Source organism: Balaenoptera musculus, chromosome 9 (genome assembly GCF_009873245.2).
Source record: "Balaenoptera musculus isolate JJ_BM4_2016_0621 chromosome 9, mBalMus1.pri.v3, whole genome shotgun sequence".
Taxonomy (NCBI): domain Eukaryota; kingdom Metazoa; phylum Chordata; class Mammalia; order Artiodactyla; family Balaenopteridae; genus Balaenoptera; species Balaenoptera musculus.
In genome coordinates, this window is record NC_045793.1 from 94,448,337 (window position 1) to 94,466,989 (window position 18,653).

Below are 18,653 nucleotides of genomic sequence, written 5' to 3' on the forward strand. Positions count from 1 at the left end.
ACATGCAGGGAATTATGGATGTAAGGGAACGTAGAGTTAGAATCAATAAAATGAGACAGTTGATGGCATGTGGTATGGGCAGCAGAAAACTGGGAAGATTTCTAAGCTAGGTAAATGGGTAGAGGAGAGTGGTGAAATTAAAAATACAGAATGGCAGGGAGCAGATTTTAGAGGAAGGTGTTCACTTGGCATGTAAGTCTGGTTTAGATACAGATTAGTTTTGAAGCAAGGGGGTAAATTTAAGAGGCTGCCATAGTACTGTTAAATTTAATAGAGCTGTTATAATACTAATGCATGGCAAATTTTATAGGAATATTTAGAGTTTTGACTGAGAGAGTGACTAAAGGGATGATTTTGAGAGACCGGTTTTTGAAAAATAATACGTTATATTTATATAGTGCTTGTTTTCACTTTGGGAATCATTCCCCCCCCCCCAGTTTGTTGAGATGTAATTGACAAATAAAATTGTAATATATTTCAGGTATCAACAGTGATGACTTGATATATGTATACATTGTGAGAGGCTTCCCATAATCAAGTTAACACATTCATCACCTCACATATTTACCTCTTTTTTTGGGGGGGGGGGGTAAGAATACTTAAGTTCAACTCTCTTAGCAAATTAATTCTAATTATACAACACTGTGTTATTAGCTATAGTCACCATGTTATATACATTAGGTTCTTAGGCCTTATTCATCTTTTTTTTTTTTTTTTTAATATTTATTTATTTGGTTGCACTGGGTCTAAGTTGTGGCAGGCGGGCTCCTCAGTTGCCGCTCCAGGACTCCTTAGTTGCGGCTTGCCAGCTCCTTAGTTGCGGCACATGGGGTCCTTAGTTGTGGCATTCAAACTCTTAGTTGCAGCATGCATGTGGGGATCTAGTTTGCTGACCAGGGTTTGAAGCCGGGCCCCCTGCATTGGGAGCACAGAGTCTTACCCACTGTGCCACCAGGGAAGTCCTGACCTTATTCATCTTAAAACTGAAATTTGTACCTTTTTACCAACCTGTCCCCATTTCCCCCAGCCTCTAGCCCCTGACAATCACCCTTCTCTTCTCTCTTCGAGTTTGACTTTTTTTTTTTTTTTAAGATTCCACATATAAGTGATACCATGCAGTATTTGTCTTTCCTGGCTTATTTCACGTAGCATAACACTCTCCAGGTTCATCTGTGTTGTCACAAATGGCAGGATTTCCTTTTTTTAAGGCTGCATAATATTAAACACATGCCCACATTTTCTTTATCCATTCATCTGTTCATAAACACTTAGATTGTTTCCATATCTTGGCTCTTATGAATAGTACTGCAGTGAACGTGGTGGGGGTACAGGCATATCTTGTTTTATTGTGCTTCTCGGACACTGTGTTTTTTACAAACTGAAGGTTTGTGGCAACCCTGCATTGAACAAGTCTATTGGTGCCATTTTCCCAGCAGCATTAGTTTTAAAAGTTAAGGTATGTACATTGTTTTTTTAGGCATAATGCTATTGCACACTTAATAGACTATAGTATGGTGTAAACATAGCTTTTCATGTGCTGGGAAACCAAAAAGTTTGTGTGACTTGCTTTATTGCAAATTTGCTTTATTGTGGTGGTATGCCTGTACAGATATTTCTTTGAGGTAGTGATTTCATATCCTTCGGATATACACCCAGAAGTGGATTGCCAATAGTTCTATTTTTGACTTCTAGATTCGCTTCCATATGGTTTTCTATGGTGGCTGTGTCAATTTACATTCCTAACAACAGTGGACCAGGGTTCCCTTTTCTCTACATTCTCACCAGCATTTGTTATCTCTTGCCTTTTGATAATAAACATTCAAGCAGGTGTGTGGAGGTATCTCATTGTGGTTTTGAATTGTATTTCTCTGATGATTAGTGATATTGAGCACCTTTTCAAGTACCTGTTAGCCATTTGGATGTGTTGCAAAGTCTCTTCAGGTCCTTTGCCCACTTTTTTTTTAAACAAATGTTTTTTAAAATTAACTAATTAATTAATTTTTGGCTGTGCCGCATGGCATGTGGGATCTTAGTTCTCTGATCAGGAATTGAACCCGCACCCCCTGCATTGGAAGTGCAGAGTCTCAACCACTGGACCACCAGGGAAGTCCCCTTTGCCCGCTTTTTAATTGGTTTATTTGGTTTTTTGTTCTCTGAGTTGTATGAGTTCCTTGTATATTTGAGATTATTTATTTATTTATTTATTTTTGGCTGTGTCGGGTCTTAGTTGCGGCATGCGGGATCTTTGTTGCATCGCGTGGGCTTCTTACTAGTTGTGGCGTGTGGGTTTTCTCTTCTCGTTGTGGCACACAGGCTACAGGGCACGTGGGCTCTGTAGTTGTGGCGCGCGGGTTCCAGAGCACGTGGGCTCTGTAGTTTGCGACACACAGGCTCTCTAGTTGAGGTGCGCGAGCTTAGTTGCCCCGCTTCATGTGGGATCCCAGTTTCCTGGCCAGGGATTGAACCCATGTCCCCTGCATTGTAAGGTGGATTCTTTACCACTGGACCACCAGGGAAATCCCCCTTGTATATTTTGGATATAAACTCCTTATCAAAAATATTTTCTCCCATTCTATAGGTTGATTTTTTGTTTTGTTGGTGGTTTCCTTTGCTGTGCATAAGTTTTTTAGTTTGATGTAGTCCCACTTGTTTATTTTTGCTTTTGATAAACCTTTGCCAAGATCAGTATCAAGGAGTTTACCCCCTTCTTTTTCTTCTAGGAGTTTTATGGTTTCAAATCTTATGTTCAAGTCTTTAATCCATTTTGAGTTGATTTTTTGTATATGGTATAAAATAGGGGCCCAGTTTTATTTTTTTGCGTATGGCTATCCAGCTTTTCCAATGCCATTTATTGAAGAGATCATCCTTTCCTCGTTGTATATTCTTGACTCCTTTGTAGAAAATTAACTGGCCATATGTGCATGGGTTTATTTCTGGACTCTGCATTTTGTTCCATTGATCCATGTCTCATACTGTTTTGATTACTGTAACTTTGTAATATAGTTTGAAATCAGAAAGTTGATGCCTCTAGCTCTGTTCTTCTTTTTCAAGATTGCTCTTGCTGTTCAGGGTCTTTTGTGGTTCCATATGAATTTTAGGGTTTTTTCCTATTTTTGTGAAAAATGCCATTGGAATTTTGATAGGGATTCCATTGAATTTGTAGATTACTTTGGGTAATATGGACATTTTAATAATTCTTCCAATCCATGAGCATGGAATATCTTTCCATATGTTTCTTTTTCAATTTCTTTCATCTCCTTGGTTAAACTTATTCCGAAGTACTTTATTCTTTTTGATACTAATATAAATGGGATTGTTTTCTTACTTTGTCTTTCCAATAGTTTGTCATTAGTGTATAGAAACACAACTGATTTTAATACTGATTTTGTATCTTGTAACTTTACGGAAATTGTTTATTCTAACAGGTGTTTGGTGGAGTCTTTAAAGGGTTTTCTGTCTGTAAGATCATGTCATCTGCAAACAAAGAACATCTTCCTTTCTGATTTTGATGCCTTTTATTTCTTTTTCTTGCCTAATTGCTCTGGCTGGGACTTCCAATACTGTGTTGGATAAAAGTGGTAAGAGTGGGCATCATTATCTTATTCCTGATCTTAGAGAAAAGTTTTAAGTTTTTCACGGTTGAGTATAATGTTAGCTGTGGACTTGTCATATATAGCGTTTATTGTGTTGAGGTGTGTTCCTTCTGTGCCCAATCTGTTTAGTTTTTATTTTTATTGGAGTATAGTTGATTTACAATGTTGTGTTAGCTTCTGCTGTACAGCAAAATGAATCAGTTATACATACACATATATCTACTGTTTTTTAGATTCTTTTCCATATAGGTCATTACAGAGTGTTGAATAGAGTTCCCTGTGCTATACAGTAGGTCCTTATTAGTTACCTGTTTTATATATATTAGTGTGTTTATGTCAATCCCAATCTCCCAATTTATCCCTCCCCCCCTTTCCCCTCTAGTAACGGTATGTTTCGTTTTTATAGTGAAAGGATGTTGAATTTTATCAAATGCTTTTTCTGCATCTGTTGAGATACTCATATGATTTTTATCCTTCATTTTATTAATATGGTATATCACATTTATTGTTTTGCGTATGTTGAACCATCCTTGCATGGGAAGCACTTTCATACCTTTATGGGGGCTTGGCAACAAGTTTTGAATGGACATAGCTATTATTAGCATGTGAAATAAGCAGGGTAGAAAAATACGGCTAAAAAATATTGTGAATAGTGACTACCATAGGAGACATCACATGTATTGAACGTTTCCACCATCCCAGAAAGTTCTGTTGGATACTGCTGTTACATATTATTTTATATAATGAGGGATTGAATATTATTATAGTAAAAATTTTAAGAATCAGTGTTTGCTAATTAGGCACAATTGCAAAAGACCTGGACTCTTGGAGAGATTGTGTGATACAGTCAAGTGAACAGTACACCATGCTCTCTCTCTAAGGAACACTAACCTAATTAACAGTGAGCACTAACCAGTTGGGTTTTAGATACTGGATTTTTTATCCTGGTTCTGCTTTTTTTTTTTTTTATAAATTTATTTTATTTTATTATTTATATTTGGCTGCATTGGGTTTTCATTGCTGTGCGCAGGCTTTCTCTAGTTGCGGCGAGCGGGGGCTACTCTTCGTTGCGGAGCGCAGGCTTCTCATTGTGGTGGCTTCTCTTGTTGCGGAGCACGGCTCTAGGTGCGCCGGCTTCAGTCGTTGTGGCACGCCAGCTCGGTAGTTGTGGCGCACGGGCTTAGTTGCTCTGTGGCATGTGGGATCTTCCTGGACCAGGGCTCGAATCCATGTCCCCTGCATTGGCAGGCGGATTCTTAACCACTGTGCCACCGGGGAAGCCCGCTGGTTCTGCCTTGAGTTGTATGAATTTGGGAAAGCTTCTAAAAAGATTCTGTAACTTCTTTTTTTTTTTAATTAAAAAAAATATTTATTTATTTATTTATGGCTGTGTTGGGTCTTTGTTGCTGTGCACGGGCTTTCTCTAGTTGCGGCGAGTGGGAGCTACTCTTCATTGTGGTGCACGGGCTTCTCATTGCAGTGGCTTCTCTTGTGGCAGAACACGGGCTCTAGGCGTGCAGGCTTCAGTAGTTGTGGCATGCGGCTGCAGTAGTTGTGGCTCACAGGCTCTAGAGTGCAGGCTCAGTAGTTGTGGCGCATGGGCTTAGTTGCTCCGCAGCATGTGGGATCTTCTCGGGCCAGGGCTTGAACCTGTGTCCCCTGCATTGGCAGGCAGATTCTTAACCACTGCGCCACCAGGGAAGCCCCGCGATTCTGTAACATCTTAAAAACATTAAAAACAAACAAGAAACAGCTATATATGGTCACTGTAAATTTTACAGTACAGAAATATTAGAAAAAACATTTTTAAAAAGAAGAAAAATCTTACTATAAAACAAGGATGTGCTATCTACTATCCATTTAAGTTCTTTTTATAAGACATGACATAATTCATTATGTAGTCTTAGAGATCCACTTCTCTCTTACTCTCATAACTTGTATGGCTGAAGTGTTAGATCATTAGTAAAATTAACCTAAACTTGAGTTTTGTGTTTTTATTTAATTTTAGCTTCCCAAAATATGTTTGTTATAAATAGTAAATATGTAATTGAAATTGATGAGCAAATATGCAATTCCTGAGAGAATACAAGTTTACTTGGGCAGGAAATTTGACAAGTTAAGGAACTTTTGAAGAGAAATAGAAAAATTGAAGAAGAATGGAGTGTGTGTCTAGAAGAATTTCAATTGGTTTAGGGATTAAATACCATAAAAATGTCATTTCTGAAATATGTTTTTATAGGTCAAAAATTTTTGTCTTTACTGATAACTTCCTTATCTAGATTCTGTGCAGAAGAGAATAAGAATTTAATAGGCCAGAGGAGTTAATTGTGTTGGGATTTTATATTTGTATCTGTTTTCTTAAGTAAAGTTTACTGATTATAAATTTCCTAGTTAAATATAATTTCTGTGTCTGTATGAAGCTGATGACCAGAATCTTGCTAGTGTGGGAAAGTTAATTTAAGAAAAGTTCTGTGCTGTTACCTCTGATGAGACGACAGTCTCTTTGCTTTCTTCTGCTGTGTACCTTCTACTCCTCATTATTATCTGATCAGGGATAGAAAACTTGACATAGCAGACTTATTTGAGGGTCCAAGATTCTGAAGGCAAAGGAAATTAAAAGTGTGGCAAGTGTTTCATATTATGACACTTTTGTTCCTATATTAAAGTTATCAAGATATTTTATAACCAACTTATTACTTTATATTTAGCTAAACATTTCCTCTCATTTCCATGAATAATTGTAAGCTCAGTGATGATTTTAATGATTGATGTATATGTATATTTAATGTTAAGCAGAGTGTTAGATTAAAATGTTTACTAAACCAGTGTTCCTGTTAACCTAAAATAATGTTACATAAATACTTATGTAAAGTATGAGGTTTGAAACACTAGCTCAGTGCTGAACACTAATTGGCCCTACGTACATTTTGAAATGTTTCTGAAAGAATGAGGGAGAAGTTGAATTTGTATTTGAGTTTATCCTAAATCTAACCGTCATTTGTCTTCATACTAGAATTGTAAAATGTATTGGATAATATATATGTATATATTACATAATATATTAATGCCAAATATAAAAAAAATTTTTAGTTCTTCCTTTTCTCTTCCCACTTTAATTATGGGTGCTTAGGAATTTCTTTGCTTCATTTACCAAATCCCCATACAAAATTTCAATAAGAACTGTCTCCATGGTAGTGTGTTAATGTGTTGAATGTGACTCTGCCTACTTTAGAATCAAAAGATCTGGGTTTAAGACCTGGCATACAGTTAGGTTCTCGAAGGAAACAGAATCCAACTCAGATGGTTTAAGAAACTTTAATGGAGGACTACAGAGATAGGGGTGGATTGAGAAAACTGACAGGGATGTTTTCGTAGTTACAGAGGGAAGCTCGAAGGGGCAGGAAAATAATAGTGTTATTAGAGCCTGGTGAGAGCTGTGGAGAAGGCGGTGCCTGACAGGAGCCATGGTGGTAGTGGGACAGAGCTTCTGCCACAAAATGTGACCAATAGGAAGGAGGGAGCTGGAAAGAATAATCCAGCTTTTCTCTGCCTCCTGATCTGCCAGTGATGGTAGCACTGGAACCCAGAAGATGCATCTGTTGAGGTCAGCCTCCTTCGGGCACAGGGTAGGGCAGAAGAGTATTGGAGGGATGGGGTAGTGGCAGTAAGATAATAACCAGTACAACTACTAACGAGATTGGGATTTGACTTCAAGTAATATTTTAGATTCAAGTTTATCTGCAAACTGCAGATACTTTACTGGGTTGATGTGAGCATTAAGTGAGTCATATCAAATATGTCAAAGTACTCTAATAGTGCCTTGGTCTTATATTTTTAAAAGTTTTGATAAGGTGTGGATTGAAAAGCTTAGCTTCATTTCTCTTGGTGCTGTGCTGCATTTGTTTCATAGAAACTTTGGTTGCCACCATGCTTTTGAATATACGTTAATTTTTGTGTTTTCCAGTGATTTTTGAGAAGTTAAATGAACAGTCATTGTTAAATAGTCCCATGATTTAGACTTTTTCTACTTACTGACTGCCTAATGACAGGTTTCGATTTTTTTCACTCTTGGTGTAGACAGAGCACTCCTTACTCCTGAACTTATGCATGGGGGGCTTTTGAGTTGTAGAAATGGTCTCCCTGGTAAAAGATTGGTCAGACTTCACCCTGCTACTTCTACTACCATTGGTGTATCCTTGTTGACTGCTTCTATTTTCTTGAGACAGCAGTAATGCCTTGTCATAGTTTTTCCTCCTGATTCTTAACAGTATTTCTTTTCATAGAGATCTACTTTCATCCAGCCTCATCTTTGAGCATTTGTAGGCCAGACTGAGATCAAGCATTGAGTCTATTTTCAGGAAAAGTATAACCACCAGATAATATTCTACTTAAAAGCACTTTCTGCTTTTTAAAAATTCTCTCACAAAAACTGTATTATGATTTTGAAATTAAGTAATTTCTATTTCATTTCACAGGCTCAAGTTAGGAGTTTTTGTACACTTCAAACTGAACTTTTCTGAATTACTGACTAAATCTTAATTATTTCCCACCAGACGGTCTGCCAAATCCCGAAGCAGAAGCCCATATTCATCTAGGCATTCAAGATCTCGTAGCAGGCACAGATTGTCTAGATCCAGAAGTCGTCATTCTAGCATTTCTCCTAGCACACTAACTCTGAAGAGTAGCTTGGCAGCTGAATTGAACAAGAATAAAAAAGCACGAGCTGCAGAGGCAGCACGAGCTGCAGAGGCAGCGAAAGCTGCAGAAGCAGCTAAGGCTGCTGAGGCCGCTGCCAAAGCTGCCAAAGCTTCAAACACTTCTACACCTACCAAGGGGAACACGGAAACTGGTGCCAGCGCATCACAAACCAACCACGTGAAGGATGTGAAGAAACTTAAAATTGAGCATGCACCTTCTCCCTCAAGCGGTGGAACTTTAAAAAATGACAAGGCAAAAACAAAGCCACCTCTTCAGGTAACAAAGGTGGATAATAATTTGATTGTAGATAAAGCCACCAAGAAAGCAGTTGTAGTTGGAAAGGAGGGTAAATCTGCTGTTACAAAGGAGGAACCAGTATCTCTTAAAGAGAAAACCAAACCACTTACACCAAGCATAGGAGCCAAGGAGAAGGAGCAACACGTGGCTTTAGTGACCTCTACCTTACCGCCCTTACCTTTGCCTCCCATGCTGCCTGAAGACAAAGATGCTGATAGGTAAGTGCAAAAAATTTTGTCAGTGACTGTTTAAAGAAAAAAAATCTAAGTTTGCAATGAGAAATTATTTGACCCCCACCAAAAAAATTTTATAATGACTATTAGTAAGTGAATTAATTTTCTTTATTGTGTACAACTTAAAATGAAGCACATGGCTTGTAGCATGACAAAATTATAGCTTATGCTAAGAATTCCAGGTAAAAATTGGCATTGTCATGGGATACAGTGTATGTTTCAGCTTGAGTTTGAGAATTAGAAATGTCGGTATTTTCTTTGGCTGAGTATTCCTTGGTGATACTACCGGAGACAGGACATTTTATGAGAGTCTGTCCTGGTTGATAATAGCATGTATCTTGGTTATTCTAAGTGTTTTCATTGGCCTTATAAATTTATTACTTTAGGTGGCTTTACGAATACATCACTTTTTAGTGTTTTATTGACTTAATTTTTTGCAATTAGAGATTAATTACATATTACGGTAATGTGTTTATGCTTTTATGCTTTATGCTTTCCTTTAAATTGTTTACACGTTTCTGCTGTGAATATTGGGGGTGTGGCTTGTACTTTATTTTGAAACATTTTTAAGAGGATGAAGGTAAGAGTAAATGCAGTTCTAAGAGTGTTTCTCAAATGTATGCTAGGATAGAAGCTTTATGCTTTTGTGTGATATTTACCAGTTGACTTAACCTTTTTCATTTTTATTTTTATGAAGAAATTACAGCTGTTCCCCTCCCCTTCCGCTTCTTGTTAAAAAGCAACTATATGGGCAGTTTTCCTAGCTGACATCTGAGAATTTGAAAACAAGTGGATAGAAATTCCATGTGGGCAGGTCTTTCAAGTGCTCACTTTGGCTAGCATGATGACAATTTTATAATTTAAAACGAACAGAAAATAAAGTATTGAATATAATTTCTGTGTTTCATGCCCTCTGAGGCATCTTTTTTCTACAGTCAAAAATGTTGCTGAGGGACCCCATCCAATTTGATCAGGTGTTATCCAGTTATACTATTCTAATTGTGGTATTTGCAGGTTTGACTGTTCTCTAGGAACACCAAAGGGTCATAACCGTAGTGATTTGTAATTTTGATGAGTCCTGGAATGGGCTGTCCAGGACAGAGAGGCATGAATGCAGAATTGAGTCACTTTATTAGTGAGAGTAAGCCAGTTGCTGAGAATCTAGTGATTCTGGACCAGTGAGACTGGTTGTTCGCTACTTTATTTTTCATATGTGCTTCAGGGATAAATTTTTAGTGGTGATGTTTTTAAGAACTCAGGATGTGCCCAGGTGACTGCTTATTAAGGAGGATAATCTTTGTGCATCTGTTTTTAACAAGATGGTGGCACATTTCATACTTGGCCATTAAAAAAATTTTTTTGACCCACCTTCTTTTCTGTCTTTTCTCTTTTATTGTGTCTTTGCTCTTTTTGCTTGGAAAGTGTTTGTATGTTTCAAGCATACTGAAGTTTTTTAAGACTCCTGAGTACTACTACTGACATGTGCGGCCAAAGATTGATTCAGCATCACTTATAGCCACTTTTTTTTTTTAAATGTTATTATATGTATATTTTTAACATCTTTATTGGAGTATAATTGCTTTACAATGGTGTGTCAGTTTCTGCTTTGTAACAAAGTGAATCAGCGATACATACACACATATCCCCATATCTCCTCCCTCTTGCGTCTCCTTCCCATCCTCCCTATCCCACCCCTCTAGGTGGTCACAAAGCACCGAGCTGATCTCCCTGTGCTATGCGGCTGCTTCCCACTAGCTATCTATTTTACATTTGGTAGTGTATATATGTCCATGCCACTCTCTCACTTTGTCCCAGCTTACCCTTCCCCCTCCCCGTGTCCTCAAGTCCATTCTCTACGTCTGTGTCTCTATTCCTGTCCTGCCCCTAGGTTCCTCAGAACCATTTTTTTTTTTTTTGGATTCCATATATATGTGTTCGCATACGGTATTTGTTTTTCTCTTTCTGACTTACTTCACTCTGTATGACAGACTCTTGGTCCATCCACCTCACTACAAATAACTCAATTTCGTTTCTTTTTATGGCCGAGTAATATTCCATTGTATATATGTGCCACATCTTCTTTATCCATTCCTCTATCGATGGACACTTAGGTTGCTTCCATGTCCTGGCTGTTGTAAATAGAGCTGCAGTGAACATTGAGCCACTCTTCTTTTTGATGCTTCAAATTTGATTGTCTGAAATTTGGCCAGTGGGAACTCCTTTATGCTAACTCCTTTGTCCTTTTGATATGACCCATTTTATTTTTGAGTGCTTCCTTGCTTCCTAGCCAAACAGTATCTTTTAGGCTCACTTTGAACTTTGCTTCTCTCCCAGCCCTGGAATCCATTACTCTCCGAAAATCATAAGATAGACTGTTAACTATATGTTTACATGTAATAAATGATTTTTTTTTAAATTAGGATCATACCATGCATAATATTCCTTCACTTCATTTTTTAAATTTAATGTGTTGGAGATCTTTCCAGGTTGGGAGAGATAGGTTCAGTATTCCTATACATGGAAGTGGATGCATCACTGTCTTATTAACTATTCTGTTGATTAATGGATACTTAGATTTATAATTGTTTGCTATTAAATTCGCCTTTTACATTAATATTTTATGTACATGTGAGCAGTTTTTATAGGATAGTTGTGAGGTCAAAGTATCCACATTTAAAAATTTGACGGAAACTGCCAAATTGTATCTTAGTAAGATTGTGTACCAATTTATGCACCCAAGTGTATGAAATTGCTTCAACTATCACTAAATATTGCCAATTTTGAAATGTTGAAAATCTTTAAAATATGTGATTAATTTTGCATTTTTCTGGTTATTGAGATATAGCATCTTTCTAAACACTTGTTGGCTTTTTTTTTTTCAGTGAATTGCTTGTTCATGTTTTATACTGACTTTTCCTTAAGATTATTATCCTTTTTCTAATTGATTTATAGGTACTGCTTATGTTAGGGATCTTGACCTGTGGCTCTCACAGTCTGTTGCTTGTCTTTGAGACTTTTTTTTGTTTTTGGCTGCGTGGGTGTTTTCCATTTTGAATGTAATTGGATCTATAATTTTTCCTTTAAAACTTACAGGTTTAAAACATTTTTAAAGGTTAACTCACATCTCACAGAAATTTTGTTTTTTATTATATGTAGAAGAAAGACATGGTCTGATTATGTGATCTCCCTCATCACCCCATGGACTAATAGATCAGTTGTTGCTAATGTCATTTATTGAATAATCTATCTCACTGATTTGTGGTACCATATATAAAAATTCTTATAGATATCTGTGTGTTTCTGGACTCTGTTTTCTATTAACATGTTTTATTATTTCTTTGCCAATACCTTTTTGTTTTAACTTCTTTAGATGCATAGTATTTTGGCTCTCAAAGTCAGATTTCTATTATAGGAGTAGGCAGGTTATGTAAAAGTAAAGGGATGGAGCAAATTACTGGTTAGTGAATAACCCAGCCATTCAGCCTCAACTTCAACACTGCTATAAATGAATTTGGGCTCAGTGTTGGCATTTTTTGCCTTTATTCTTAGACAGATTTTATGATCATTTGGCTTGTCTTGCTTGATTTTTGTTTGGGACTTGGTTAAAGGCAATGATTAATTTGGAGACTGACAGATTTACAGGATTACAGTTTCCCATATGAAAACATCATTTCTTTTCATTCATTCTGGTCTAGTTTTATGTTCATCAGCCATATGTTTTAATTTTCTTCTCTTGGTCTTATACATTTCTGGTTAAGGCATTTTGTTGTTTTTTGTTGCTGTAGTATATGGAGACTTTTAAAAACTCATCACATACCCTATTTGGTTATTGCAGGTATTCAGTGAAAATACAATGTTTTTAATTATATAGTGTTATTTTTGGAAACTAATATTTCATTTCTCTTAAGTCTGGGAGCCTTGCTGAATTTGGTAGTTCATATAATGATATATTTGAATATAGGCAGTCTTTTAAATGTTAAATTATAAGTAAAATTAAGACTTCTAGTCTCCCCTTCCCCCTATTGATTTGAATTTTTGGACAAATGCAAATTTTGGACTGAGGTCTAATTACAAGTTAGAGACTACAGTTCTCTAAATAAGTTATTTTAAATAGAACTATTTTCAGACAGAGTTCAAGTGGTACCTTTTCTAGAAAGAAGCTTTAACTGTCTTTCAGTCCTGAGTTAGCTATCCTTTAGTACCATATTACTCTGGAAATTAGTCTGTACAGTACTTTATCCTGCTGCTTTCTGATGTTCTCCAAAAGACTGTAACCTCCTTTCTGAGAGGAACTGTATGTATCTTAATGTATTTGTGAATTGTTTTTGTTGTTAAACTATAGTGCCTATGTAATACCTAGCACATAGACGTGTATAATGAATATTTGTTGAATGGAGGGACATGAAAATTGAAAAGTGGGCTATATGACACCATTACTATAAAAATAAGACTGCAATCCAATTTCCTTTTGAGCTTGTTTTCCCTATTAAAGATTACTTTCTAGTAACACGGGGTTATGAAGAAAAGTCACAATTTTATTGATAAATAGTTTTTATCAGATGGTATTAAAAGACCATATATTGTACAATAATATTAAAGTCCAGCATGAGTAGGAGAAGTTATAATTAAAATGGAATGATTTATATTGTTAACATCATTAGTAGTTTCTGACCACAGCAGTGTAGTTTCACTAAATTTTTAAATTCTGGGACTCATAACTGCTATGAAAGTATGTGAAGTCCAAATTTTATTATCATTATAATATTCTCTTTCAACATGTTATATTGTTAAACAGATTTTGTAGTGTCTGGGAGGTTTAAAATAATCAATTACCAGGTTAAGATACAGTTTAAAAAATCAGAGCTCTTAAGACATTCAAAAAAGTATAAAACTAACTGAGCTTAATTTTCACCTGTAATTCTGATAAGCTAGAGTCTTAAAAAAAATTTTAAAGAATCATTGTCCAATTCAGGAAAAATTAATTCTAAAAAGGGATGAAGCTAAATTTGTTCTTTGTTGTTATTTAAATGGGCCAGATAAATAATAGCATGTGGTTTATTTATTTCTTACAACAAAATAGCTTTTTGTCTCTCTACCAGAATCAAACCAAATGCTATTATAAAACTAATGAATTTTCCCGCAAAGCATGACTAGTTGACTTTCAGTTTTAATTTACAGTTTTATAGTAATTCTATATCTTTTTAAAAAATAGACTATTTTTTAGAACAGTTTTAGATTTACAAAAAAATTATGATGATATTACAGAGGGTTCCCATATACCCTGCACTCAGTTTCTTCATTATTAACATCTAGCATTATTAGCATGGTACATTTGTTACAATTAATGAACAAATATTGATACATTATTAGTAACTAAAGTCCATACTTTGTTCAGATTTCCTTAGTTTTTATCTAATTCTGTATCATTTTTGCCCCCAAATTTTATATTTTTGCAGTTGAATATAGTATATTATTTTAGCTGGAAAGTAAAGAAACTCAGTTTAGTCTTTTGCCATTGTGTGCTATGTAAATGCATTTTTATTTCTCAGTGAAATAAATTTTTGTGTTTTGTTTATTTGTCTGACTCCTTTCTTTTTAGCTTACGAGGAAATATTTCAGTAAAAGCAGTTAAAAAAGAAGTAGAAAAGAAACTGCGATGTCTACTTGCTGATTTACCACTGCCCCCTGAGCTACCAGGAGGAGATGATCTCTCAAAGAGTCCAGAGGAAAAGAAAACAGCAACACAGTTACATAGTAAAAGGAGGCCTAAGTATGTGCTTGCTTTCTACCTGCTCTTAAATTGGCCAGAGATGATTCTGGATCATCATAAAATCATAAAATCCAAAATTAAGATTTAAAATAATAAAAAGTATATTTATTCTTTCAACTTAAGTATATGAATAAATTTTACTGGAGCTTTGAAAAATTTTTTTTTCATAACTGCCTGAGTACTTATTCAAAATGACTAATAAAATCAAATTAAATTTTCTCTCTCAGTTTGTAATGTATTAATTTCTTGGGATATTATATATGTTGAAGAAATTTTCTGTAATTAAGATATTTAAAAAACAGATATTGAAATTGAGCAAGGTGGAAATCAGCATTCAGTGAGCCCAGACAAAATTAGTAATGGGCAAGCTGCTGTGTTTTCCTTTGCTTTTAGCTCCATTTGCTCCCATAACTAAATGCATTCTTGATTTTGCAAGAGGTGGAGTGGAAGAAGGTTTGAAATCTGTATCCTAAATTAGCTTCAAGTAAGTGCCTAGAGATAACTCTTTCCCTTGAAACCTGTTCATCAGTTAAGGGCAGAGGGAGAATGATGATTCCTTTTTTTACTTCTACTTAACCAAGGGAAAGTGTAAGTAAGACTTTGAGTTAGATCTGATTTTAGAATTGCTGTTTCAGGTAGTGTCTAGTATAAGAATATGAGGTGATTTTCTAGTGTGGAGTAGAAAGCTAGAAAACTTTTAGAATAGTCTCTCCTTGAGTATTGTAGCTTTATTCCTTTACTTAAATTCCTCTTACCTGCCAGAATATTAAAATACTATAAAATTACATATCTTTTTGAAGAATATCAAATATTTGTTATATATAATACATACTTAAAGTGTAGATTCCTAAGGGTTGATAATATTAATATTTTTATACTCTCTTAGACTGAAAATCTTTCTGGTGCTTCCATTTTTAAGATAATTTTATCTAGCCATAAGTCTAAATTTGTCAATACGCTTTATAGTTAGATTTTGATAATGTTCATTATTAAACTTCTGGTTTTGGAAGCAGATAAATATATACACATTGGCAATGAATGAAAAAGTACTCTGGAGGTTGTTTAGAGAACTTTGAATCTTTGAACCGGGTGTTGCTTTTGTCCCCTTGCTGAAAAATTATGTTGTATTTCTGAAAGTCCTTCATACAAACTTTATTACTTCTCATTCCCACTTTAAGTGTTAGTCTACAGAAGAGAGTCAGTATGGAGAAATACCTTGACTTTCATGATAATTTATAATACCACATCACAGTGTTGCCTGTCTTGATCTGATCACAAATATGCAAGGGTGAGGGGAAATAAATGATTTAAGATTGGGTATGGAGGGTGGATATTGAGTATTAAACAGTTTATTCAGTTTTCTTGATTGTATATAAAAACTTCAGAACTATATTTGATAGAATATGTGGGCCTCGCTATGGTGAAATCAAAGAAAAAGACATTGACTGGGGAAAACGCTGCGTGGATAAATTTGATATCATCGGAATTATTGGAGAAGGTACCTATGGACAAGTTTACAAGGCCAGGGATAAAGACACTGGTAAGAATGCCAGATGCTTTGGATCTTTGGGCCTATGGAATGTACTTAATTCATGTTCTTCTTCTACTATATAACTTGAGGAAATTTTCAGGAAAAAAAAGTTAAATTTCAATTATCGTGCTATTGTTTCATCTTGTTTTTTGTTTCATTTTATATATGCACTTATGTAAGATATGAGTACATGTAATGGGGTGTATATACATATATGGTTTTTTGTTTTGTTTTTTTTTTTTTTTGGCTGCATTGGGATCTTCGTTGCGGCATGTGGAATCTTTCATTGTGGCGCGTGGGCTCTTTGTTACAGCACGCAGGCTTGTCTCTGGTTGTGGCGCGCAGGCTCCAGAGCGTGTGAGCTCAGTAGTTGCGGCACACGGGCTCTCTAGTTGTGGTGTGTGGGCTCCAGAGCACGCGGGCTCAGTAGTTGGGGCACGCGGGCTCAGTTGCCCCACGGCATGTGGGATCTTAGTTCCCCAATTGGAAGGCGGATTCTTCTTCTTCTTAATAAATTTATTTATTTTATTTATTTAGTTTTGGCTGCATTGGGTCTTCGTTGCTGCGTGCGGGCTTTCTATAGTTGCGACGAGAGGGGCTACTCTTTGTTGCGGTGCGCGGGCTTCTCATTGCGGTGGCTTCTCTTGTTGCGGAGCATGGGCTGTAGGTGCGTGGGCTTCAGGAGTCGTGGCATGCGGGCTCAGTAGTTGTGGCTCGTGGGTCCTAGAGCGCAGGCTCAGTAGTTGTGGCACACGGGCTTAGTTGCTCCGTGGCGTGTGGCATCTTCCCGGAGCAGGGCTCAAACCCATGTCCCCTGCATTGGCAGGTGGATTCTTAACCACTGTGCCACCAGGGAAGCCCCGGAAGGCGGATTCTTAACCACTGGACCACCAGGGAAGTCCCCTAAGAGAAAGTTTTAAAAGACCTTGGGGCAGAGGAAAAAGTAACTGTGTTAGACGCCATGTATTTTACTAATAAATAGTGCTTAGAGTCAGTGTTTAATCTTTATTTATAATTTCTTGTTGAAGTAAACCAATAGATAAAATAGCATAGGTGTTTGAGGGCACTTAGTATAAGCAAGGCTACCTTATGCATAGAAACTCTGAAGGCAGTTATAGCATGCAGCAATGAAGTAATATTCATCATGATGATTCTGCATTATCAAAAGAGATTAAATTATAAAACAAGGAATCATACATTTTAGATTTCTATTAAAAAAGAATCAACTAATTTTTAATGATTAAAAGGAAAAACGTCCTTCCTTTGGAAAATTTGTAAGTACAGAATTCCTTTTTTTTTTCCCTACAAAGAAGTGGAATGAACAAACTCTTATTACAGTGAGTTTTTTCTTATAATAGGATTTGTGTGTGTTTCAGTATTTAGATTATCTGATACAAAACTCGCTCATATGTAAATTATGAGGCCATTTGGTGTTGTGGGAAGAGCACATAGTTTTGAGACAGCTAAACCAGATTTTGAATCCCAGTTTTACTACTGGGTAACTGGGCATCTTTGGACAGCTTAATATATCTGAGCATATTTTCTTATCTGCACAGTGTCCAGAGTTTTCTCATCTGTTCAGAGAGATTTTATGCATGTATAAGCATATTAGGTATATTTACCCTCCCCTCTTCACTTTTTAAAAAATGGCAGTGTAATATATCTACTCTTCGTTATCTAGCTTTTTTCATTTAATATATCTTAGTATAAAATAACAATACATATAGACCTACTTTATCCTTTTTAACAGTTGTATAATATTCCATAGTTTGATAAATATCCCTTAATTTATTTAACCAGAAACTTTTTGAACCATAAACATTATAATTTGGTATATTGGAAACTGTATTTTGTGGTTTGTAATTTCAAGAGGTAGGAACTGAAGTTATGAATTAAAATAAAAATTTAGGGAATTCCCTGCTGGTCCAGTGGTTAGTACTCCACGTTTCTACTGCAGGGGGCACGGATTTGATCCGTGGTCGGGGAACTAAGATTCCCGCAAACTACCTGGTGCAGCTGAAAATAAAAAATAAAAAAATACTAAAAAATAAAATAAAAATTTAAAATGTTACTTAGTTTTGTCAGCTGGTAACCTGATTTTATTTACTTTTCTAATAGGAGAAATGGTAGCCTTAAAAAAAGTACGTCTGGATAATGAAAAGGAAGGCTTTCCCATTACAGCAATTCGAGAAATTAAAATTCTCCGGCAGCTTAACCACCAGAGTATTATCAATATGAAGGAAATAGTGACCGATAAAGAAGATGCTTTGGATTTAAGAAGGATAAAGGTATGTGTGCATATTTACATAACCAGTTCTGTGTATTCATGATTTGCTAACTTATAGATTTTGATATTGACCATTTGAGTATTTATTAGGTACATTAAAAATATTGCCTTAATATCAAACTGTATTAAAAAATTTTTTTTTTAATTTATTTTATTGAACTATAGTTGATTTACAATGTTGTATTTCTGCTGTACAGCGAAGTGATTCAGTTTTACATATATATATTCTTTTTCATATTCTTTT

At 35.8% G+C, this 18,653-nt stretch overlaps 1 protein-coding gene across 2 annotated transcripts in view; it reads left to right on the plus strand.

Moving 5' to 3' along the window:
• Positions 1-18,653, plus strand: part of CDK13 (cyclin dependent kinase 13) — a 113,657-nt gene that overhangs the window by 21,315 nt on the left and 73,689 nt on the right. For both annotated transcript variants that reach the window (XM_036864374.1, XM_036864375.1), the window contains exons 2-5: positions 8,147-8,806; positions 14,421-14,591; positions 15,992-16,131; positions 18,241-18,410. In XM_036864374.1, coding sequence (XP_036720269.1) covers positions 8,147-8,806; positions 14,421-14,591; positions 15,992-16,131; positions 18,241-18,410 — 1,141 coding nt within the window. The remainder of the gene's footprint in view (positions 1-8,146; positions 8,807-14,420; positions 14,592-15,991; positions 16,132-18,240; positions 18,411-18,653) is intronic.